At 48.1% G+C, this 23,452-nt stretch overlaps 2 protein-coding genes across 3 annotated transcripts; one reads left to right on the forward strand and one right to left on the reverse strand.

Moving 5' to 3' along the window:
• Positions 1–5,988: 5,988 nt before the first annotated feature.
• SERP1 (stress associated endoplasmic reticulum protein 1) lies at positions 5,989–6,840 on the reverse strand. Its single transcript, XM_075506723.1, has 3 exons — positions 6,634–6,840; positions 6,468–6,543; positions 5,989–6,268 (listed from the first exon to the last, which is right to left on the reverse strand). Exons 1-3 carry the CDS (start codon positions 6,715–6,717, stop codon positions 6,228–6,230), a joined length of 201 nt encoding a protein of 66 aa, XP_075362838.1. The 5' UTR covers positions 6,718–6,840; the 3' UTR covers positions 5,989–6,227.
• A 135-nt stretch (positions 6,841–6,975) lies between these two features.
• EIF2A (eukaryotic translation initiation factor 2A) lies at positions 6,976–23,448 on the forward strand. Of its 2 annotated transcripts, none has more exons than XM_075506716.1 (14): positions 6,976–7,087; positions 10,061–10,130; positions 10,447–10,521; positions 11,977–12,111; positions 13,251–13,350; positions 13,745–13,827; positions 15,124–15,197; positions 15,339–15,483; positions 16,385–16,501; positions 18,799–19,370; positions 20,701–20,817; positions 21,698–21,826; positions 22,804–22,869; positions 22,953–23,448. In XM_075506716.1, the coding sequence occupies exons 2-14, from the start codon at positions 10,091–10,093 to the stop codon at positions 23,016–23,018; spliced, it is 1,719 nt and encodes a 572-aa protein (XP_075362831.1). In that variant the 5' UTR covers positions 6,976–7,087; positions 10,061–10,090; the 3' UTR covers positions 23,019–23,448. The 2 variants fall into 2 exon arrangements, with proteins under 2 accessions (XP_075362831.1, XP_075362830.1); XM_075506715.1 differs by having other exon boundaries at positions 11,993–12,111; positions 22,953–23,447.
• The last annotated feature ends 4 nt before the right edge of the window (positions 23,449–23,452 follow it).

A 23,452-nucleotide genomic window follows, 5' to 3' on the forward strand; every position in this document is an offset into this window, starting at 1 on the left:
GTCCGTCGGAGCTGGACGTGAGCGGGCTGCTGCTTTTGTAGCTGATGGCGAGAGCTGCGCACCCGCACGCTCCCCGGCTGTCGGGCTTTGCCTGTCACCCACGGGCAGGAGCCCGAGCGTGCTGGGCACCGGTGCTGGGGGAGCCAGCTCCAGCCCCCATAGCTCTTGGGCTTTTTCCACAGCTTCTGTACCCCTGCTGCGGGGGCTGCTGCCACGGGGATTGCTGGGGAGCCGGGAGCCACCTTCCCCGAGCCCCCCGGGGGACGGAGGGGGGATGCAGGCCTCTGCTCAACGAGGGCTTGAACCGGAAAGCAGCACTGTGAAAACCAGGAGAATTAATATTTAATGAGAAGTGAGCCTGCTGCTTTTTCCGCACGGGTGTTTTAAATAGGAGGAGGCTCCTCCTCGGAGGCGCGACCAAGGGGTCGGGGCCCCGCCGCTGCTCCGAGGGGCCGGGGCGGGCAGCGGGGCGGAGATCCCCGGTGGAGAGGATGAAGTGCCCGGCTCCGAAACGGGAGCTCGGGGCTGGAGCGGCTGCTGCGCGGAAAGGGACGAGGCTTCCGGCCCGGCCTGCGCGCCGGTACCCGCGCCCGGCCGCGGCGCCTCCCGGCAGTAGCCCGGGCCGGGGCCGCCGGCCCCGCGGCGGCGGCGGGGAGACGGCAGCGGCCGCCCGGCCCGGCAGCGGGCTGCCCTCGGCCCGCGGTGTCTGCCCGCGGCCGGGCTGGCCCCCGCCGCGGCTCGGCCGGGCCGCCCGGCGGTCTCTGCGGCCTGCGGGGTGGCGCCGGGGCCGGGCCGGGCCGGGGCCCGCAGGGGCCGCGCGGCCGCCGGGCGCCGCTGTGGCGCGGAGCCGCCCGGCCGTGGCGGCCGCCGGCCGCGGGGCGGCGCAGCGGGCAGGCGGAGGAGGAGCGGGCGGCCGGGCGGGCGGGCCTGCGGCCTCCCGCCGGAGCGGGCAGCGCCGTGCCCCGCGGTGCCCCCGCGGCGCCCCCGCGGCCCGTCCCAGGCCGGAGGCGAGGCGCTGCGGGAGGCCGGGCCGGTTCCCCGGGGGCTCCTCTCCGGAGCCCCCGCTCCTGCGGCCCCTCGGTGCCGGGGCCCGCGCCCTCCCGGCCCGGCCCCTGGCCGCCGGCCTGCCCAGCCTCCCGCCGCTGGCGGCCTGCGGGGTCCCGGGGCTCCCGCGCTCTGCCCCGAGGTCGGTTCCCCGTTGCTCAGGGCCGCTGACACCGGCCTCGCTCGGCTGGCAGAGCAGATCCTTCACGCGTCCTCCTTTTCCGCGGGGACTGCCGCCGTGTATCCTAACCACCCTCCCTCCCTGACACCCACCTGCCCTCTGCGTTAACCCGGTTTTTTTAGACTGCCCAAGCAACAGCCTTTAAGCTTCCAAGTAATAATTGTTGCAAAAGGCAGGATTATTCCCTTTCGGTAAGTTACTTGATTCCCTCCGGCTGTTTTAAGACCATCAGACGATGTCTGATGCTATCAGGTAAGCTCTATATGCCCCGTACGCTTACAGCGGCGTGGATACCCATGGCCGATGTCGGCTCATAAGATCGGTTTCGTCACTGCACGTTTTCATGTCAGCAACGGGTCCATCGTTTTTCGGTTTGTGCCGTACCGAGGTGAAGGGAACCTGGCAGCGCGGTTCCGGCTGCAGCCGGTGCTGCACGACGTGGTACTGAGGGGATGTAAAACGCCAGGGACGCGGCCGCAGTCCTGCGCTGCGCCGACTGCAGCTGCCGTTCCAGTCATGCAGCAACGGCTAGGAACGACGTGGCAGGAGACGAGGGACCGCTTGCCTTCTGAAGCAAAACATGCGCCGACCCTGATGCGGGTTACTGAAGGGCGGTCTCACAGCCAGCCTTGAGAAGGCTTCACAGGAAAAAAAAAAAAAGACAAGGATTTGAGATGAAAGTGAGTTGCATGTGGTTAATAACATCACCTCAACGGGACAGCGAGTTCAGCTCTGCTGAAGAACCCGACCATTTCTGTAAACTGGTACTGCGTGACTTTGCCAGGACAGCGTACCGCTGCAGGCCATCGTATCGAAAAAGGTGCTCTATCACTCCCTGGAAATGAGGCGTCGCGGTCTCATGAGAGGGGAAATAAACCTGAGTATCGGTCTGTGAGGTTTGAGAAGAAACAAGCCTGGTGCTTTGCAGCATCTGTACTTCAGAGTGGGAGTACGCTGGGGCCGCAGGCACCTCGGCAGGTGCCCGGCCCAGCCCCTGCTCCGGCACCGCAGGCTGCCCAGGGCCCTCCCTCCAGCCGGCGGTGACTGTCTCTGAGGGTGGAGGCTGCACCATTTCCCTCGGCAACCTCTGCCAGGGCTCAATCACTCTCATAGTGAAAGAAGCTTTTTTCCCTATGTTTAAAGGGAATTTCTCATATTTCCGTGTGTGCCCATTGCTGCTTGTCCTGTCACTGGTCAGATCCCCCTGAGCCTTCTCTCCTCCAGGTGCTCTCAGCCCCCCAGCATGTCAGACTGACTTTGCAGCCCTGTGCTGGGCTCCAGTGCGTCCCCATCCGTGTTGTACTGGGACCCCAGCAGCAGCAGCAGCAGCAGCAGCAGCAGCAGGAGGCACAGCACTCCAGAAGTGCTCTGCAGTGCTGAGCGGAGGGGAGGGGAAGGAGACCTCGACCCGCCGGCGATGCTCTTTCCAGCCCCGGTGAGTGGCCTGCAGTGGGATTTCACACCGCCGCCAGCAGCCCTGCGAGCCCGGCCGTTCAGCCGGGGCTCAGTCCTCCCCGTCCGCTTACCCAGCCCCTACCTGGCCAGCTCGTCTGCGAGGCTGTGACGGGAGGCCGTGTCAAAAGCTGTGCCAAAGTGAAGATAAGCAGCCTCCGCTGCCGTCCCCTGCTCCACCGAGCCAGTCATCTCCTGGCAGAAGGCTGGCGGGTTAACTGAGCGCATTTTCCCATTCACAAATCCGTGGCTGCTCCCGACCACCTTCTTGTCCTCCCTGTACCTGGAAGTGGTTTCCAGGAGGCCTTGCTCCATCACCTCGGGGTGATAAGGTGAGGCAGACCAGCCTGCGGTTCCCCACATCCTCCTCCTTGCCCTTCGTAAAGGCAGGCGTGACATTTGCTTTCTTCCAGTCCTGAGGAATCTCTCCCGCGGGTGCATCCCTCGGGTCCCGTGGACTTGCGTACGGGAGTTTGTATAAACGTTCCCTAACCCGAGCCTCCTGCGCCTGCGCGAGCCTCGTCCTCCTTGCTACACAGCCACCAAAGAGCATCCGCCGCTCACAGGAGGCTAGAAACAAAGCAGGCGGTTATTCTCTTGCTTTTTTTGTCTTTTCAAGCTCTGTAGGGTTACACACAGTTGGATCTTTCTAAGCACGTAGAGTCTACTGGTGAAAGGAAATTTTGTGCCAGTTGCATGTGCTCAAATCGAGTCGCTTTTCCGGTGTAATGCAAAGCTGTTGTAAAACAAAGACCCGTTGGAAGGAATAGCCTAGGATATCAACGTCCCCTCAACTGTCACCTCAGAGCGAACACCGCTCAGTGCAGTTTCTAAAGATAAACTGTGCACGCCCCAGATCTCACCGACCCACCGCTGACCGCCGCCGTTTCCTCTCCTCATCCCCATGAATGGCTCAGCTACCCTCTACGGCCCTGGCAGAGCCCCTTGGTGCGAGCGCTGTGGGAACACGCCCGGAAGCAGAGACCCCCCAGGGGCTTCGGGCGCAGATAAAGCAGACGCTCCTCACTGCGCAACTCCTACAGCGCTTCGCCGAGTCCCTCTTCCGGCTGCGTCGCCTGGTACTTCACACCGCGCCACCTGCAGAACCACCTCGCTCTCGTTTTGTCAGCTCATCGCGAATCAGCTGTGAGCTACGGGTCCTTCCCATCCCTTGTGCCATGGCCTGTCCTTGGCTGTAACTGCTCTTTCACCGCTTTTCGACATAGCGCACCCCCAGAGCGCTTTGGTTTCAATCCAATAGCGCTTTCCAAGTCGCACGATATGCCAAGCTGCAATTACCTGACGGAGGCCATCGCTGGCCCCTGGTCTGTCAGACAAGGATTGCTGTTCATGCTGTAATTGCAACAAGAGCAGCTGCCGCACATCCCTTTATTTACACGTGACTAACAACGTGCTTCTGTTCTTCTGAACCCAGCGCTGCTAGCAGTGCAAGAAGCACGCCGAGCTACTTCATGGGCAAAGCACCGCAAATGCCAGCGCATTCTGTATTTGCACTAAAGCAAGGAAGCCTTCTACAAACTTGCTTTGCAAAGTTCAGTAAAAAACACCGTGCACGTCAGGTCACCACAGCCCCTCGTGAGGCTGTGCAAGCGCCGTCATTACCACGCTGGGAAAGTAAACGTCTCTTGTAGAAGCAGGACCTGGTTCAGAGCCCCCCGGCCTCCGCTGCGTTCCCAGGGACCAGGGACATACGCGGGGCAGCGGCCACCTGCCGAAGCCCTGCGGGGAGACGGGCCGGTCCCCGAGGGGAAGGGGAGCAGCACCGGCTCCCTTCCGTGGCCGGAGCCCCTGCGGCCGACGGCTCAGAGGCACCGCGGCACCGGCCCCGCTGCACCGGCACGGCCCAGGCCCCCCAAGAGCCGAACGTGGGGGCTTCTTGCAGCAAAGGGGCTCCTCTCGGGGAAGAAGCTAATTAAGCTGCACTCAGGGTGAAGCGGCCTAGTTTCAACACCCAGTAAGGCACCATTTTGCCAACCTCAAAACGAACACAACTCGCATTTGAAAAGAGCTTTATTTAAAATCAGAGATTATACATACTTCCCCCCACCACCGCTTACAAAATACGAGCGTCCAAGAACAAGGAACGCGTGTTACCTTGTACGGCTAGGCTCTGGGCATGCGCTCGGCTGCGCTGGTTTACACCAGTCCCAACGATTTCATACGACAACTCATACAAAAGCTCTGCTCCTTCACGGCTAACAGGCATTTAATTAATCTCTACAGAAACTTTCTTCTATTACTTCTAACGTAACCAGATTTTAAATTTGTCTTCTGCTAAGGAACCTGAAAAAAGAAATCTTCCTGTAGCAAGTGTGTACAACAGCAGACCGATTTCAGACTGCCTTTGTTTGCCACAACAGGCAGCAAGAGGCCGACGCAAAGCCTGGGCCACCAGCAATAAAACACGATCAATAGCAGCATTTTCCCCGGCGATCTCAAGTTACAGTCATCTACAGATGTAAGCAGGGCTTTTTCTTTTCTTTTTTTCTTCAGTATCACTAAGAAGGAACTGTGATCATCCACAGGGAAGCAGTTAAGTACTGGATCCATCGTGAGACGAAATCGAGTTGAAAGCAGGATTTACCTTAAATAGGATTAAATATATATTGCAAGACACACCACACTCTGCAGGTGCTGCACAAAAAAGCAGAACTGTGGGCAGGAGGGGCAGGGTCCCTGTGCCTGCTCAAAACATTCCCATACAACACTGTAAAATTAAAACTATCACCACTTGTTGAAGGTTGTCCAAGGAGTATTTACAGCAGTCGCAGCCAGGAGAGGCTCGGTAAGCCCGCAGCTCCGGCCCGAGCCGCTCAGCAGTCTGGGACACTTCAGCATCGGGTACGTCAGAAACAGCTGCTGCTCGGCCATGCTGGCTGCTAATTTAGTAACACCCACTAACTCTATACGAACAAGCATTTCATATTTATTAGGACAAGAGGTATAGGATAAAGTTTTCCGTCGTGATAAGCGTTTGCGCACTAACGCACTGCCACATGCTGCAGTAAGACTACTCTACGCGTACAGTGGGGACGAGTCGCTTCGTCAGGTGAGCTACGGAACGCGGCACGGCCCAACCGCCTGATTACGAACATGCTCCGTGCTCCAGCCGCTACAAGAATCCTGGCTTCCGACTTAAATAAAACCATTTCCAGCTATACAGAGACTTAAACAGATCTCAAGACCGGCGTTTACAACAGACGTCAATTCCTAAGTATCTACATCGCGTACAGCTTGACATATCTACAGAGAACATGACTGTATACCTCACCGAATAAGTAGGTCCACGATTGTAGATCAACAGTATAATTTTATTGCTTTATACATGTGGTGCTGTTCAAGGCACTGTGGCAGGGGCTAGAAAACTCGGAATGACTCGTGAAGGGACCTGGAATGTGACCCGGCCGATGCCGAGCGCCGCTCCTCGGCAGCTGCTGCGACGAACCGGGGCTGGCGGGGCGCCGGCCGCGGAGGACAGTCCATGGCAGCGCTGGGGGCGGCGGGCGGGCCTCGCCCGGCGACGGGCCCCTCACATGCCCATCCGGATGCTCTGGATGATCTGGAAGATGGCTGCAAGAGAGCAGAGGAGGGGAGCGCTCGCCGGGCAGCGCCCGCAGGGCAGGCGGGCGGGCGGGCCGCCGCGGGCTCTGCCGGGGGGCCCGGGCACCGGCGGGGCCGAGAGGGGCCGCGGGGAGGGGCAGCGCCGGGGCCGGGCAGCGCCGGGGCCGGGCAGCGCCGGGGCCCGCCCGCGGCCGCTCCGCCCGCTTACCTGATCCGCAGACCACGAAGATGAACAGCGCCAGCAGCCAGGGCCCGACCGACGCCTTCTCCTCCGGGGCCGTCCTCTGCGGGCACAGCACCGCCGTCACTCCGCCGGCCCCGGCCCCGGCCCCGGCCCCGGCCCCCGCCCCGCCCCGGCCCGGCCCCCCGCGCACCGAGGTCTTGGCGACGTTCCCGCGCTGCGTGATGTTCTTGCTGTGCTTCTCGTTGGCCATGCGGATGCGCTGCTTGGCCACCATGGTGGACCGCGGCCGGGCCGGGCCGCCGCCGCCGCCGCTCCGCTCCGCTCGCTCGCTCGGCTCCGCGCGCCGCCCGCTGCCAGCGTCAGCACCGCGCGGCGCCGCCCGCCGGAAACACGCGCCGCCGCGGGCGGGGCCGCCTCCCGCCGCCAACCCGCGCGCCCGGCGGCAGCGCTTCCGGGGCAGCGCGCGCCGCGGCGGGCGGAAGCGGCCGCCCCCGCGTCACGTGTCGGCGCCCCGCCCCCGCCCGCCCCCGCCCCGCGCGACGTGGACGTCTCTGGGGCGGCCGCGCCGCCGCTCACCCGGAAGCGGAAGCCGATCCCGCCGGGCCGCCGCGCCAAGATGGCGCCCCCCGCGCCGCTGCTGGCAGGTGCGTCGGGCCCGGGCGGCGGCGGGGCGACCGCGGGGCCAGCGCGGGGCTGCGGGGACCGGCCCGCCTGGAGCCGGGGGCGGGCGAGCGTTGGGCCGGGCTGGGGCGGCCCTGTGCCCTCCGCCGGTCCCCTCCTCCGGGCGTGCCGCCGCGGCGTGGCCGGGCCCGGCCCTGGGTCCCGGTGCCCTCTGCCCTGCCCGCCGGGCCGGGCCCCTGCTCCGCGGGCCGGGCAGGGCCTCGCCGGGCTCTGTTGTCGCCTCGCGGGCGCGCTCAGGTCTTGGCACGGGCGGGCCCGCGGCCGGGCCTTCCCCTGGGGGTGCCGGCTCCTTGTCCCCCGGAGCCTGAGCAGCCGCTGGCCCGCCGGCGGCCCCCCCCCCCCCGCTCCGCCGCGGGGAGGTGCTCGGGGGCGTAAAAGCCTGGTTTTTAAAGCTTGCTTGTTCTTTTTCCTGTGCTCGTTCTCCCGTGGGGCCAGCTGGTAGCTGATGAAACGCTGCCGGAGATGCAGTGCTGTGGGAGAGGGGGCGACCGGCTGAGAGCAGGGCAGGCCCGTTCGGCCAGCCGCGCTTGCCCGGGGCTCAGAGCGGATGGTGGCGGCACCAGGGGCTCGCAGGAGGTGGGCAGCGGCCTAGCGGGGCCTCTGCAGACTGCTTAACAGCTAGCAGGAGCTCATCGCTGCCTGCAGCGTCTTCACTGCGTTTTGTGGGCTTATCACTGTGTTTTGTGGCGTTCTTTTAAGAATCCTCCTTCCTTTTCTCTCTGTTTTACTTTTCAAGTTGTCCATGACATAAGGGATATGTATTTTCCTTTTCCAGTGTTTCTGAGCTATAAATGTCTGCATATTTATCCTCACTTGGGTGTATTGGGGGGCTGCAGTTGTTCGGGGCACATTTTGGACTGCTTGCTATGGTCTATGATCTATTGTAAATTTGCGTCTTAATTTTTCTTGGGAGTCTGACGGAGGACCTGGAGAATAGACTGGAGGCAGGGGTGCGCAGCCAGTGGATCGTATTTAATGTGGTGTTAAAATGTGCCCTTGAGGTATGTTAGGGGTCTGGTGTACCCCCAATGAAGTACAGGGCTGTAGAGCAGGTGGAGATCTGAAATCTATCAAAATAGTATTTTCTCCAGTCTCATAAACTGTTGCTTAAAATGTTTTCCATTTGTTAATTTCTGAAGTGCTAGGAGAGAGGTGAAGTAAGGATACTTGGCAGTTAACAGAGCAGCTCTGAAGAGCAGGGTGAGGATGTTCGGTGGCAGACGTTACTGCTGTCCAGGCGTTGCGTCGCTGGATCTGCGCGTGGGATCCATCGCATGGTTCACATGTGGGCTGACCCGGCCGAGCGGGAGCGCTGCCGTTCTGCTGTCAGACCCCCCGTGCGCTGCTGGCCCTAATGCTGCTTGCAATAAGAACCTGCGGCTTGAGCTAGTGCAGATCTTGCTTTCTTGAGTCGTGTTTGTCAGTAAAGAATTGTCACCTCCGTAGGCGTCTTTGGTGTCCCAAGATAATGCATAAAACACAGCTAATGCCTGCGTGAGAATTGCCCGTTTTGTGGTTTAACTTTGAATTCTAATATGCTTGTAATAGAGCTACTTGAAAAGAAAATTGTTTTATTCACTATGTAACAATTCCACCTGCGTGATTTTGCATGAATCTGTCTCTTATTTCTTGGTTGTTTTCTAGTGCTGTAAGCATGGCAATGCCTCTGAAAAAAAAGAAATTTGAAACACATTTTGTATTGATATTTCTTTCAAGCCTTCTGTTTTCCAAGTTGAACTTCAGTGTTGAAACTAACAATAGGGCAAGTCTTGTCTCATGTCAGCAAAAAAATCAGTCTGACATAATCTTCCTTTGGCAAATGCTCTTCCTGTGCTTAGGCAGCTAATCCTCGCTTTGGGGAATACCTAGGCAGCCCTTTTCAGCTCCACTGTGCAGGACTCCTGTGCAGCTCTTGCAGCGATGGAGAATTTTCAGCTTCTGCAAGTTAGGCTTTGTGAAAGTGCCTCCTGCAGCAGGGTTGAGAGCCGAGGACCATCGGCCATTTTAGGATGAGGTGTTGTCCCACCCTCCTTCCGTATGCAGGTGCCGCTCTTCTGTAGTTTGAGGTCATCCTGCGAGGTGAAGCCAGACTCTTGTTTTGTGGTATCCGGTGAGGGGACGATGGGCCGTGGGCTCAAACTGAATCCACGAAATTGCACTTAAACACAAGAAAAGCTATTTTACCATGACACTGAACATGGGCGCAGGCTGTCCAGAGAGGCAGTGGATCTCCATCCTTGGGGATACTCACTTCTTGGCCGGGCATGGCCCCACAGCCTGGTATCTCTGGCCCTGCCGGAGCAGGGGAGGGGTGGGGGCTCCAGGGGTGCCCCTGCCTCAGCCCCTCTGCGGCGCACCCGGTTTGGGTCTGTCCCGCCCTGCCCGCTGCCCTCGGCAGTGTTTCTGCTCCCTTGTTTGCACTGGCACCAGTGCTCCCATGGCAGAGGGACGAACCGGTTCGTAAGCCGACCCCGCTGGCAAGGCTGCACTGGAAGGGCCGTGCCGGTCGAAGCGGGGAGCGGATCGCACGGCTGTGGGTGCGAGAAGGCTGGGACCGGCGGCAGTTGTCCCGCTTCCGTCCTCAGCTCCGGAGAGGTGCTGGCTGGCTGCTGTTTCATCTGCAGAGGTGTACGGCGGACTGGCACCTCAGCTGCTGGTGCGTTGTGTGTCGGAGCTGCTGTGCTGGGGCCGATAGCTCGGCTCTGCCCCTGCGCTGCCTCTGTCCTGTGTTTTAATCCTGCGGCTGCCTTGGATGAAGCCAGGTGTCTGGCACGTGTTACGTTCTGAATTTCCTTTACAACTCTCTCTCTCGTTTACTCTAAAATGCAAGCAGGGGAAAAGTGTGTGCAGGTCTCAAGGTTCATAAATTAGAAAAAGCTTCTGCTTTGGATGACTTTCTGAATTTGAAATGAGTAGTTATTTGCTTACTCTTCCAGTGAGAGGATCCGAAGGGCTTTATATGGTGAATGGGCCACCTAGTTTCACAGAGAGCAGAGCGTTTCAAAGGTACTGTTATTATCACTATTTTTGATCTTTTGCACAAAAGAAGCAGTTTTTTTAAATGTAAAGGTAGAGTCTAGAATTGAAAAATATATAAATATAAGTGATTTTTTTTTCTTACTGTCACTAGTTCAGAAAATTGGTGGTTTTGAAGGCTTTACGCTTGCCTGACTTCTCATTGCCCACGTAATAATCTCTGAACAATTGCAGAGTAGATTGCATTGTTACAAAGTGCTATTTGGGAGCACAGCAGGAAAATTGGTGTGTTGCTTTTTCTTATGCAGTGTGTTTGAATACTAATGTGGATTTCTTATTTCTTTAGGGACTCTGGAAAAAATTGCAAAGCTGTTGCTTTTAGCAAGGACGGTTCCCTCTTTGCCTGGTGCAATGGAGAAAAGTTGGTGCACTTTATGATATTAATGATTTAGTTTGTATTAAATAAACCAAATCAATTATTCCCCATTTACTCTTGTCTGTATAAAGGCTATTGCTGTTAATGAAAATGTTTGCATACACACTTTAAATGCAGTTTATTTTTGCGTAAGTTGCAGTAGTGGCTGTGTTTCCTGGATATCAGATGAAATAGTTACTGTTTTTCTTATGTTTGTAATGCACCCATTCCTGTGGAATCTGGATATACTTTATTTGGGTTTTTTGTTCATACTTCCCAGTACGATAGTACCTGGTTTTCTGGGATTAATCTATTAGTAAAGTTGACAGCAAATGAAGATTCTGTGCAGCTTATGTACAAATGTCACAAGGTTTCTTTTTTTTTATAGACCAGGTGCATTAGGGTTTACTAGAGATTGTCCTTTACATAAGAGTGCATCATGGGGTTGCTGCTGTAAAGAGGTGATAACGCTTTTTCTGAAATGTTGGTATTCTTACTAACAGGTTAAAAAAATCTGCAAAAGTATTTAGTAATACCATTTAACCATTTCTTTTAAAGTAGATAACTTAGATGTAGGATTCGTTACTTTCACCATGGTTTCTGGTTCTCCAAAATATCCAGGCTCTTCATTTTTCATTAAAAAAATTATTTTTGTCAGTTGGAAAGGTCCATTTCCAGAAAGTGTGGGGGAAAATGTTTTTCAAACAACCAGGTTGTATGTCCAGGTACCCATACCTTAAATGAGAATATTCCAAATGGCAAATCTTTCCAGTCCTGCCATGCCTCTTTGTTTTGGGAGCTGTCCCTCTTTTCATTTTTGAGTGGGAGCAGTTAGTGAGATGGTGAGGAACAGGCTCCTAATGCAGCTTTTGAGAACAGTGGTGTCTTGGACACATCTTGATGTATCTTTTTTGTTTCTGTGGATTCCATATGTGGCAGATCTTTAACATACAGTGTTCAGAGGTACCGCTTGACCTTGTTTGTTCAGCTGTCTGACCTTTTCTTTTTATTGTCCATGTCTCCCTGCATCCCCAACCTCAAAAAGCCCAAATCTGAAATGTTGTATCCTTATAGATAGATGACCTTTAAAAATACATGGGATAAATGCGTGTTTTAATTCAGTTAGAATCTTTCTGTTGGCCGTTGCTCAACTTTAGCACTGTGGAACTGTGGATGGACTCTATATGGATAGAGTATATCTTGTTTCTGGCTCAGAGTTAAATGTTGCAGCTAAAAATATGTGCTGTGTTTTGACCAGTGCTTTCACTTAGTTTCTGTTATGCTTGGGTATCTGGTTTTAAAATGTGTTTTTGTAAAAATTAGTAAAAGCAGGAGGGGGAAAAAAAAGCTCTTCTAATTTTGTTACATTGGCCAAATTTGGAACAGATCTAGAAGAGTCAAATACGTGAAAAGTTACCTTGGCTATTAATTAACTATTCCAAGCATGTTTTATTGAAATAGCATCTTTTGGTTCCAGAGTAAACATTGTTAATGTCACCAGTGCTGAGCTACTGCGTTCCTTTGATCTTCCAAAGGCTGTTTGCCTTGAATTCTCGCCAAAGAATAATGTTCTGGCAACATGGCAGGCCTATACAAGTGAGTACCTTACCAGCTTTAAAAGTACATGGGGTGACTGCATATTTTAATTCGGTGTGCGGGCTTTCCATTACCTGATTTGTCATTGTAGCATATTCATTGGCTAAATGAGCAGTATAGAAAGGGTACAGAAAATTATATGGGTAATCAAGTATATAGTGGAGGAGGGAGGGATGCCATCTTCTGCAAGCATCTGGTATCGACTGTTCTTACACTGAATCAGGCTGCACGTACTAACAATTACTCTATCAAATAAATTGCGTGTTTCTAAAAGTTGCTAACTGATCTTAGTGCAAAGAGTGTGTTTGAATAATATGCTGTTCAAGCAGTTTATATTCATATACAGACAAGGAAAATTGTAAGCTGTCTCAGAGTAGTCATGTCCTCCACTGGGCATAGCTGACTAGAGTGTTCTCTGTTGTCCAGAGGGCTTTATTCTCCCCTCTGCCTCTCTGTGGAGTTTATGTTCCTGATTTAGATAGCCTCAGTCTCAGCTAAGTTGCGTGTCTAAAGTAACGGTGTAAATGCTTCCTTAGACAGAAAGAGCTGGCCATGAGCTGAGTGTGTGGGAAGTGGTCTGGGACAGGTCGTAGGGTAAGACAAGGCAGCGCAAGTGACAGAACTGATGCCAACTGTGGACTGTTAGAGAACTGTTAGGAGGTCTGTTGCAAATCATTGGTAGAAACAGACAGGCTGTAGTATCCAGAGTGAGTAGAAGGGCACAGAGAGTTTAAAACCAGCAGAACCATCTTGTACGGCTTGCAGATAGAGCTGTGACTGCAGCGTGACGGACAAAATGTAGGAATGGAGAACATACCTCCATTGTTTGCCAAGAGACAGCTTTTGATTCTGATTAAAAACCACGCATTCAAAAAATCTGTCCTAATGTTGGTGGTCCTTGTCTTGTAATGGGAGTAGAAACCCTACACTTCCAAATGTTAGTTCTTTCTGTAGACTGAAAGACTTGTGTTAATAGGTGAAGCAATTAGCAGTCTAGGGTTTGGTCCCTCAGGGGGTGGGATGCTTCTTGTTGGAAGTTTATGCATGTTTGGTTGCTTGTACAATCATGAGATGGAATGTCGTGGTGAAGCAGATTTAATCCCCAGAGACCACTGCCGTAATCTGTGTTTTTGTTGCAGCTGCTAAAGATGGCACAGCGGGGGTCCCCAACCTACAACTTCATGATGTGAAAACTGGAAAATGTTTAAAGTCTTTCATTCAGAAGAAGATGCAGAACTGGTAAATAACTTTTCCAGATGCTAATTATTTGCAAATAAATGTTGCTTTCAAAATCTGATCCAGGTAAAGAGAGTTTTTAGTGTGGTGTTGGCTTTCAAAATATTGCCTGCTGCTAGCTGAAAGCAAGTACCTGTGCTTGTAAGTATCTTCGTATGTAGTTATAATTGTTCGTTTCTTAGTATAAATTCACTATCGTTTTGCACCACAGAGAAGGCTGAGGAGACAATAACTAAGTCTGGTTGTATATTTTTTTGCTATGCAGATGTCATTTGTCCATTTGAAAAACGTCTCATGTTTGAACTTGCTTGGCTTTAAAAATGTCAGGGAAAAAAATCCTAGACTGCTAAAGATGAACATCATTCAGTATTTCTCATTTTTTTTTCTTTAAATGTAGGTGTCCTTGCTGGGCAGATGATGAAAGCATTTGTGCCAGGAATGTAAACAATGAAGTGCACTTCTTTGAAAACAACAACTTTAGTACGCAAGTATTTCTATAAGATAGTTTCATTGCATTCTATATAGGCATCTTCTTTTGGGTGGGGTTCTTTTTTTGCTTTCAATTTTTTTCCTCATTGCTTGTTTTGCCTTTTTACTTGAAATATTGCCTACATTCTATTTGAATTTGGAGTTCAGAATCATTATGTTTTAATGAAGTATGTTTTTACTTTCTTGATTATCTTTTCAGTGACTTACCTAGTATGAAATGCATCTGATTTTCAATTAGAGAGGCCTGATTTTGTATTGTTTCTCATTTAATGAGATCCAGGAAATTGTCAATAGAGAACGTGATCTATGATTACTTCTTTGGGTTGTGTGTATTCTGTCAATCGACTAGTAAAAATGGCTCATTAGGAAACTTATATTGATGGCAAAAATGAAGTTGTGAAGCTAGAGCATTTTTTTCAATGACATTTACTACTAGTGGTAGAATATTTGGAGTCGAGAGAGGTCAAAGAAAAAAGCGGGAAGATAAAAATGAATTAGGACAAAAATTTAAAGGAACAAAAGAAAACTGCTGTGGGAGGACAGTGGTGTGTGGTTTTGGTTTTTGGTTTGTGTTGGGGTTTTTTTTTCCTGTTTGTTTTTTAAAGCTGCTACAAGAATTATTCTGGGAGCTAAAAATACAGCCTATGAGATGCAGTTTCCTGAGAACTAGCCCTACTGATGTTAATGAAGCTATACGAAGGAAGCATGGAATCTTTGTTCCAGCACGAGGTCTGCTGCTCAGCACAGACTTCCTCGCTGGAATAAGGTTGTGGGTCGGTGCTGCTCATTTACTTTTTAAAGATGCATTTCCCGTAAGTTGTTCGTGTAAAGGAGCAACGTTCAGGACAGAACAGGCCTTTGAATGCCTCCTGTCAGGAAGAATCATCCAGTAAAGTTGTGAGGGGAGAATCTCTGGCTCTGTGCAATGGTGCGTCTTACCAGGGCGTGACTGATGCTGCTTCCTCTGAAGTCGGCACAGTAAGATGAAGAACACTGTGCCTTGCTTAAAACACGAGCTGTGTTCACAAGCTTCCTTGCTGTTTGAACTTCCACATACTACGTACTGGACTTCAGACCTAGGCTCAGTTCAAGTTGGTTGTGTAAATAAAAATGTGTGATGAAATGGGAAGGTAATGGTTGGTTGCCTACTAAAAGAAATCCTTTATCATTATATATACTGTTCTTTATTATCTGTGATACAGACCCATAAGAAGGTATAGTTAAGTAATACAGGCTAACATGGTTTGTCATTAACGTCATCACATCTGTGACTTTTTTTTTTTGCAGATACTATTGCAAATAAACTACATTTGCAAAAGGTTAATGATTTTGTGTTATCTCCAGGAGCACAGCCAACCAAGGTACTTCTGATGTTGGTTCCAATTTTTTCCTTGGTTTTCTTAAAAAAATTACAGTAATTTTAGTAGAGCATACTAGTAGTGAAGAGACCCTGTGCTACCAAGAATATCATCTGCAATAAAAATCTCGTGGCTTTGTTTTAGGTTGCTGTGTATGTTCCGGGCAGTAAAGGTGCACCATCATTCGTTAGACTCTATCAGTATCCCAACTTTGGTGGCCCTCAGTCTGCACTAGCCAATAAAAGTTTCTTTAAAGCTGACAAGGTGACAATGCTATGGAACAAAAAAGGTATAACAGCTGTACATTTAAACTTTTATATTCCGCTCATTTTGGATTTAATTATTTTGTTTACTGTGTGGGTTTTGCATTTAATTTGCATGTGCAGATAAATACTGAAGATACCCATTAATGCCAATGCAATGTTAAGGTTACAATTCTGAATACCCTGAAGTGCTCATAACTCTCCTGTGTTGACTTCCATGATTTTTTATATTGCAATTGAGAACATTCTACATGTTGGTAAATTTTGGAGTTGAATAGCAAATTCAAATTTAATTTTACATTCCCTGATGATAATGTATTTAGACTGTAAACGTAAGATTATACCGGAGCATAAACTGTTCTTAATCTGTAAAACTGTATATACGTAGACATATCGCAGTTGGGATGACTTGCACAGGCCTCTGTGTGCTTTGCTGTTTGTTAGCAATGAGCTGTTTCAGAATAATTTTGTAAAAACCTTTTTACTTCAACCCACATTGACTGGAATACAGGGAGGGTATTGCATACATGTAGAAACCACGTGTGGGCACACATTTTTGGATCAAATAGGTGTGCATACAAAAGCTGTTGATGAAACATTCAAGGACTGATCAGGATGCTTGGTTCCTGCCTTAGTCAGATGAGTATCTTTTTTATGGATGCAAAAGTACGTTCACCTTCTCGTAATTCAACGATGAATGAATAGACTTGGCTTACGCTTTTCACGTGAGAAAGGAAGATACTCGTTCCGTTTGGGTTAACATTTAGGAAAAATTAAATTCAGAAGAGAACGATACCAGCACTGTTATGCAAGCAACTAACTAAAATTCATAATCAACCTATTTTCTCTTTGTTCATGGTAGTTTGTGAAATAGTTTATATAATTTGCAATAATTGTATTGAAATAACTGTATGTCTGTTCTATTAGCCACTGCTGTGCTAGTAATAGCTAGTACAGAAGTTGATAAAACAGGTGCTTCATACTATGGAGAGCAAACTCTGCACTACATTGCAACAAATGGAGAAAGTGCGGTCGTACAATTGCGTAAGTAGCACGCAGGCCTTTTTTCATTGTGTTATAGCTCTCGATAGTGGGAATTGCTGTTTCACCAGCTTTTACTTAATGTATGAGGGCTTTTTTTGTTAGTGTAATGAAGTAATCTTTACAGAAAAAAATGAAGTACTCTTAACAAAAAATCCTTCACCAGATTTTTTTTTTTTAATCTGGAGTAATGTGGGTTGGTTTGTTTTTGGTTTTTTTAAAATAGCTGAATTGTGTTGTTGTCTTTGGTCTTAATGTCAGTGGCATAGTGCACACACTTCAGTTAAAATACACAAATAATCTGCTTGGGAGGTGTTCATGTGCACAGGAAGGGAATTGTGCATGTTTACTAAGGCAACACCAGGACAACGGAGCCAGCTTCATGTCTGAGAAACCAAAATGGGCAGGAAAGTATATTACGAAATGGAATAATCCTACATGCACTTTTAGCCATGCAATTGATGCTGTTATTCCAGGAACAGGGGCAGAGCGAGAGCATTTTTTAAAGTCTGTTGGAAAATGGAATTCCTATATTTTGTATAGTAAAATGGAAAGCGTTCTAAGACATAAAAATGGTATGTTGGGGAGAAGAAAGTTGATGCTCGTAATTTCAGTGTCTTGTTTGAACCCGAAGTCCATTCATTAATTTCCCCTATGGTGGTGTTTTTTTGCTATCTTGAGTTGTTGCTGTTGATGTTAAATGCCTGTCTTGTTTGGGATTATAGAGAGGCTAGTTTGTTGTGAACGTTTCGAAACACTGGGGATGGGGTGATGTAGACTACCTATGCTTAAGTGACTGTAGAGAGACTGGATATATCTCTTCAATACTAGTGCTCATTGGGAGAACGTCTGCAGTTTGCCTTCTGTGGCAAACTTGGGGTAGCACCTACTGTGCCCCATTTCCCTTTGTTGCTAACTTCACTGGGGAAAAATAATCGGGGTTATAACTCAGTATCTAGAATCTGGGAGCACTTTCCTGGATTGAGAACACTGGTGGTTTAATTATACATGCTTGTTAGAACCTTCTTTGCCCTTTGAAATGCGTCTTTATTAAACAGGCAGCTTATCATTAATTTTCATTTAATTTAGCTACTCCTTTTCAAGGAAAAAAAACAAACTGATGTCTGTCTTGTAAAACTGTTTTTTCCAACAAAAGCAAGCGGTGGGTGCTTGGAGTGAGTGGTGCCTCGTTTCCTGCAGATTTGTATCTTCTGGTTACTTTTGAGGTCCAATTCTGAAGCTTTTTTTTCTCACTAGGATTTGTAGAGGGTTTTTCATTTTTGACTAATACATGCTCGTGCTGCAGCCTTTGCCTTAGCTGTTGAAGCCCATATAAAGCTGCCCTCATCTCTCCAGCTGCCTACTGTCATGAAATGTGCAGGAACATAATTTTCTTTCAGACCTCTGTCTCTGCAGTTGCATTTGGTTAATGTCATCTAAAAAGTTTTAAAGGGGAAAACACACAGACAGTGTGATTGCACAGCCTAGTTTCTAAAGATAATGAGGTTAAAATAACAACAGGAATGAACCATTTAAATAGTTTGATATTTTGGGTCAACGTCTGGATTTAAGAATTGCCAGTAATGCACTTGGTATTTATCTGAAATACAGGTAAAGATATCCAGAATATGAAAAGTTATAATGAGCGATGGTTTTTACTTACCCCTGTATATTTTACATGAGTTTCCATCACTAATTCATCGTTCTTCAATATCTCCTAATGTTCTAACACCCCCAATAGCTTCTAACAATATCAAGTTTTAATCATTATGTGTAAAACCATTTTTTGTGTGTGCTCTTACTTGAAAATCTGTCTTATAAGATACCATGCGTGAGCACGGTCCAAAGATAACTTAGATCAGTATTTCACTGAGCTATGCAATATTTCTTAGATTAAAAAAAGAGGAACTAGTATCCAGCTGGTATAAAACTCCTGTTTTTGCAGGTTTCCAGTGGGACAGTTTGAGATGGTCCTGAGAGGTCATACTTGAATAACGAGGAAAAAAAAAAAGGAATTTTTTTACATGAAAAAAATATGCTTACTGTTAAAGTGCTGATGCTGACCCTACAGAGGTAATTTGGAATGGCTGCAGTTATTGTTGCAAACCTTAACTAAAATTACCAGAAGATAAAATGTTGTTTCTACCTCTGTTGCTAGCAGAATTCCTTTTTGCTGTCAATAATTAGATCACAGCATTTTAGCAAAGCATGAAGTTAAGAATCACTATTGATTTTATTTTTGCTTGCACTGAAAATATATAATCTCCTAACAGCAGCTGTGTATTTTCCTTTTCCTTTAGCAAAAAATGGTCCTATTTATGATGTTGTTTGGAACCCCAATTCTGTCGAGTTCTGTGCCGTGTATGGTTTTATGCCTGCCAAAGCAACAGTTTTTAATCTGAAATGTGACCCTGTGTTTGATTTTGGAACCGGTCCTCGCAATGCTGCCTACTACAGCCCCCATGGACACATCCTAGTGCTCGCAGGATTTGGAAATCTCAGGGGACAGATGGAAGTGTGGGACGTTAAAAACTACAAACTCATTTCCAAACCAGTAGCCTCGGATTCCACATACTTTGCTTGGTGTCCTGATGGGGAACATATTGTAACAGCTACGTGTGCCCCCAGGCTACGAGTCAGTAACGGTTACAAGATATGGCACTACACTGGCTCTCTGTTGCACAGCTACGAAGTTCCAGCAAATGAAGAAATGTGGCAAGTTTCCTGGCAGCCCTTCTTAGATGGAGTGTTCCCAGCGAAAGCAGTAAAATACCAGGCAGTTCCAAGTGAATTGCCCAGTGCTGAGCCAAAGCCTGCTCAAGCGTACAGACCTCCGGCCCTGAGAAACAAACCCGTAACAAGTTCCAAGCTTGTAAGTGCACAGTTTCATATATGAACCGAATTGTTCTGTTTCATTGCTTTGCCTGTCTTTGAAGCTTGGCCCCAAATGTGTATATATTTAATGAGAGACATTAGACGAGTAATCGGACTGACAGTAGTATTGTGGGGTTTTTGAGAGGTTTTCTTGATAATCCTCTTTGACACTTTGCTCACTGTTTGCAAGAACATATGCTAGAAAACTGAAATTTCTTTGGTCCAAATACTCTCCTTTTACAAAGTCACTTGCAAACTTTAAAAACGCTCTCTACTACATGCACCGGAACAATAAACTGCAAATTGGGTTTATAGTGGAACTGGGTCCTCTAGTTAAGATAGAAGCCTCTGATTTGCGTGACCCAACTTAGCAGAGACAGGTGGTTCCTTGACTGTCCTCCCAACTTCCTTTTTTTTGTAAGTTTACTTGCTAGAGAGATTCGATTGTTAGCAAGGCAGCTGCAGTTTAAACAGGTTTCAGTACAGTGACCTACTTGTCTAATTAGTTTCTTTCCTGCAGGTTTTCAAAGTAGGCTGAGTAGCAACTAATTACATTTAGCAATTGCCCCCTTGATGCTTAACTCTTAGAGAGCTCTGATTTTGAGCCTTGTGCTTTTGAAGGAAAGACTACTGCTTGGCTTGTGAGGAATCTGTTAATCATACTAATGTCTGATTTTGCAAATGATCAACAAGCAGAGGTAGTAGAGAAAAGATGCATTAAATTAAATAAAATAATACTGTTTACTTATATGGGCAAGAAATCTTGTCACATGTGTTAAAACAATCCAGCTCCTCAATTAAGAGTTATCTTTAAAAAAACGAAAGACTAAACACCCCCCCTTTTCACCTCCCATCTAACACCCCCCACCCCCCAAGAAACCCCACCCCATCTCCCCTCCCAGCAACCCGTTTCTCCTTTCTTGTCACTAGGAGTTTGAGTTAAAAAGTTGTGAACAAAAGCAAAATGCCAAGCTTCAGTCATTTTGTGCTTTTTATTCCTCTTTGATTTTATTTCCCCCTGAGATAGAAAACATGACGATTTTGTTATTTATCAGGAATCAGTGAAATCTTTAGGACATACAGGATAGTTCCATCCAAACTTGAGAATGGATGAGTTTGAAAGCCTTTTCACACTGTCTTCTGCTACTCGAAAGAGAAAGGGCACATTTTTTTCTCTCTTTCTTTCTTTCTTTGTTTGTTTTTCCTTCCTCTTCCTTTATGGTTCATCTTTGCATGTGGTGTTTGGGGGGTTCACTGTTAGGCTTTTTGTGCCAACACGCTTGCCAACATGGAATATAGATTTTGTAACTGTTTTGCATATCCCGCAGCATGAGGACGAGCCACCTCAGAATATGAAACCACAGTCGGGAAGCAGTGATAAACCACTCTCTAAAACAGCTCTCAAAAATCAAAGGAAACATGAAGCGAAGAAAGCTGCTAAACAGGTACTGCAAAAGTAGTTCTTTCAAGGATAACGTAATTAGTTTTCACAAATGGCACTGATCAGGCTCAGACCATTAGTTGCACTGAGAGCCCTCCACACATTTTGCACTGCCAAGTTGCGGGGAGGGTGGTAGACTTTTTAATCGGACTAAAGCGGGTACAAAAGGATGTCTTAAAAATAACAGCTTTGGTTAGTTGCGTGAATGTTAGCTGAAATCAGTGTTAAGACTAAGTAATTCTGCCCTTTCACCTTCAGACAATCTGCACAGTTTGTTCCAGTCTTAGGTGAGAGGTAGGAGCGGACTCGCTGCTTTGATAGTCCCCCCAGCAGGGCTGGGCTGAGGCATGTCACCAGGGCAGACCAAAGACAGCCTGCTCTGGGTCACCTCTCTGCTTGCTATTCTTTGGCTAGGTAGATCAAAATCAGCTTTTGGTATTAGCCTTCCAATTTCTACTAACTTCTGAAGCAAGAATTTCTTTAAATAAGGGTTTTTTTAATTATTATTTCTTACACTGGTTTTGAGTACTTCCTTTTACTTCAGAGACTATGACCCACCAGTCTACTTTATAAAATATTTGTGTATGTGTTTGTTGTGTCATCCTTACTGATGTTTCCCTATGCTATGTGTGGTTGGTTGAGGAAGTAGAAATTAAACAAGAAACAGCACATGAGTTGTTATAGATAACCCTTTTTTCATGGAAAGCGTATATATAGGTAATGCACTACATCAAAGCAAGTCACTTATAAATTTTGGAGAACACCAGCCAACTAGTGAAAGAAGAAATATTAAGTGGATCCCTTGAAATTATTAAAGACGTTTTGCAGTCCCTTTGTAATCGGACATATTTTCTAGATAATGTGTTTATTTTATTTATTTACAGGAGGCCAAAGCTGATGCGAACCAGGAATCAACACAGTCCTCAGCATCACAGAATGCACCACGGAGTGCTGTGCCTGCTGTAACATCAGGAGATCCTGAAGTTGACAAGAAGATAAAGAATTTAAAAAAGGTGAGGGGATTTTTTTTTTCCTAATGAACAGCAGATTTCTCTATGAGATGGTCTGTAAGGTCTAGCCTGATTGTAAGGTGACTTGAGCTCAGCAGGGTAGCATTTACATAGATGGCAATTTCCTGAATTTGTAAACGAACTTCCTTTGCTTTTCCATCTTGTAAAACAGTAGAGGTCATCACTTGCCAGGACTCCTAAAGGTCTTACCAGATCTTTACAAGGTAGCAGTGTCTAGACAGGGTAGAAGCCACTGACTGGTGCACGAAGAGTATTCTGGTCTCCTATTATGAATACTGTTGCGTGTGCACCCAGCCCTCACGGCTGCGGGGTAGGGGTACAGCTTAAAGGTGTTTATGCTTGGAAAGCAGCTGTGTGGGCTTCTTGTTTATTGGATCTTGGATCTGAGGAGGGAACCATGCTATGTGGTTTCAGTTTCTTCCCTAACTTCTAAGTGGTATGAGTGTGAAGTTTACTGCCAGTCTTGGAAATTCTTGGATTAAATCATTTCAGAATGGAAGCTGTTTGGTTCAGGCTAGAGAATCTTTCCCCTTTCTGCATAATCCATCAGGGCTTTTTTCTCTCGGCTGCCTCCTACTTTTCATGGGCCTCTGTTTTGATTAATATTCCAGGCTTTCTGAGGAAAATGTGTGGTGAAAGGGGACAGTGATAGCAGAGGAGTAATTTCTGAATTTGGATCTAGCCCTTCAGTGAGATAATGCGTGGTGTTTATGTTTCAGAAACTAAGAAGCGCTTCTGTTCTCTAGGTTTTGTTCTTGAAAGAAATGTCTTTTATTGGTGGGGAACTCCAGATTGAGCATCTGGAGATGCTTAAATGAAACGTGCCTTCCGTATTGGGACCTGCCCTCCTGGTAAATCAGGCAATTGCAAGTGCAGGAACTTCTAAGACTATTTGTTCTATTCTTGGTTCACCAGTATTTTTGTGTTAGCGTGGGTGTTTTGTTTTGTTTGTTTTACAGAAACTAAAGGCAATTGAGCAGCTGAAAGAACAAGCAGCTGCTGGCAAACAGCTAGAGAAGAATCAGGTACTGTTAAGTTGTATGCAGTTTATTCAGGTTTCATTTTATAATAAGCTACATCTGTGACATCTTGTGCTTTTTTGTTCTAGTTGGAGAAGATTCAGAAGGAAACTGCTCTCCTTCAGGAACTGGAAGATCTAGAACTGGGTCTTTAAAACTTCGTGGAAATCCAATGTGGCGTTAACACACAGTTCATGCAAAATACAATTTGTATTTACTTGAACACAATAAAATGTTTCAGCAAGTGACTGCGGACGCACAAGTCCACAGATTTGCTGCACACTTGCCTTTTAAAAAGCTTTCCTAAAGATTTGTGCACATGTGAAATGGTAAGCACGTAACAAATATCACATCAGCCAGTTCTGCTGCTGTTCAAACCAGAAATGTGCTTATGTTCTTAGAGCATATTGCCTAAAAACCAGAAGCCGCCTGTTGGTTTAGCTTTTCCTTGTTTGGGTGCGAGGAGGGAAGGCGGGTGAGGTTTACCCATTTGATAGCTTTATTGTATTTAAAAAGATGTGATCTTTATGCAATAATGGGATGTAGATAAAAATAAAGAGCATTTAATAACAAAAAGTGCTTCTGTTCT

This window comes from Mycteria americana, chromosome 7 (genome assembly GCF_035582795.1).
Source record: "Mycteria americana isolate JAX WOST 10 ecotype Jacksonville Zoo and Gardens chromosome 7, USCA_MyAme_1.0, whole genome shotgun sequence".
NCBI lineage: Eukaryota > Metazoa > Chordata > Aves > Ciconiiformes > Ciconiidae > Mycteria > Mycteria americana.

Excerpts from the sequence above, each read along its gene's own strand:
- SERP1 (XM_075506723.1), bottom strand. The coding sequence starts at position 6,717 with ATGGTGGCCAAGCAGCGCATCCGCATGGCCAACGAGAAGCACAGCAAG. Across the intron at positions 6,544-6,633 it reads GGAACGTCGCCAAGACCTCG|AGGACGGCCCCGGAGGAGAA; the intron begins GTGCGCGGGGGG and ends CTGTGCCCGCAG. Across the intron at positions 6,269-6,467 it reads CTTCGTGGTCTGCGGATCAG|CCATCTTCCAGATCATCCAG; the intron begins GTAAGCGGGCGG and ends GCTCTCTTGCAG.
- EIF2A (XM_075506715.1), top strand. The coding sequence starts at position 7,060 with ATGGCGCCCCCCGCGCCGCTGCTGGCAG. Across the intron at positions 7,088-10,060 it reads CCCCGCGCCGCTGCTGGCAG|TGAGAGGATCCGAAGGGCTT; the intron begins GTGCGTCGGGCC and ends TTACTCTTCCAG. Across the intron at positions 13,351-13,744 it reads CAGAAGAAGATGCAGAACTG|GTGTCCTTGCTGGGCAGATG; the intron begins GTAAATAACTTT and ends CTTTAAATGTAG.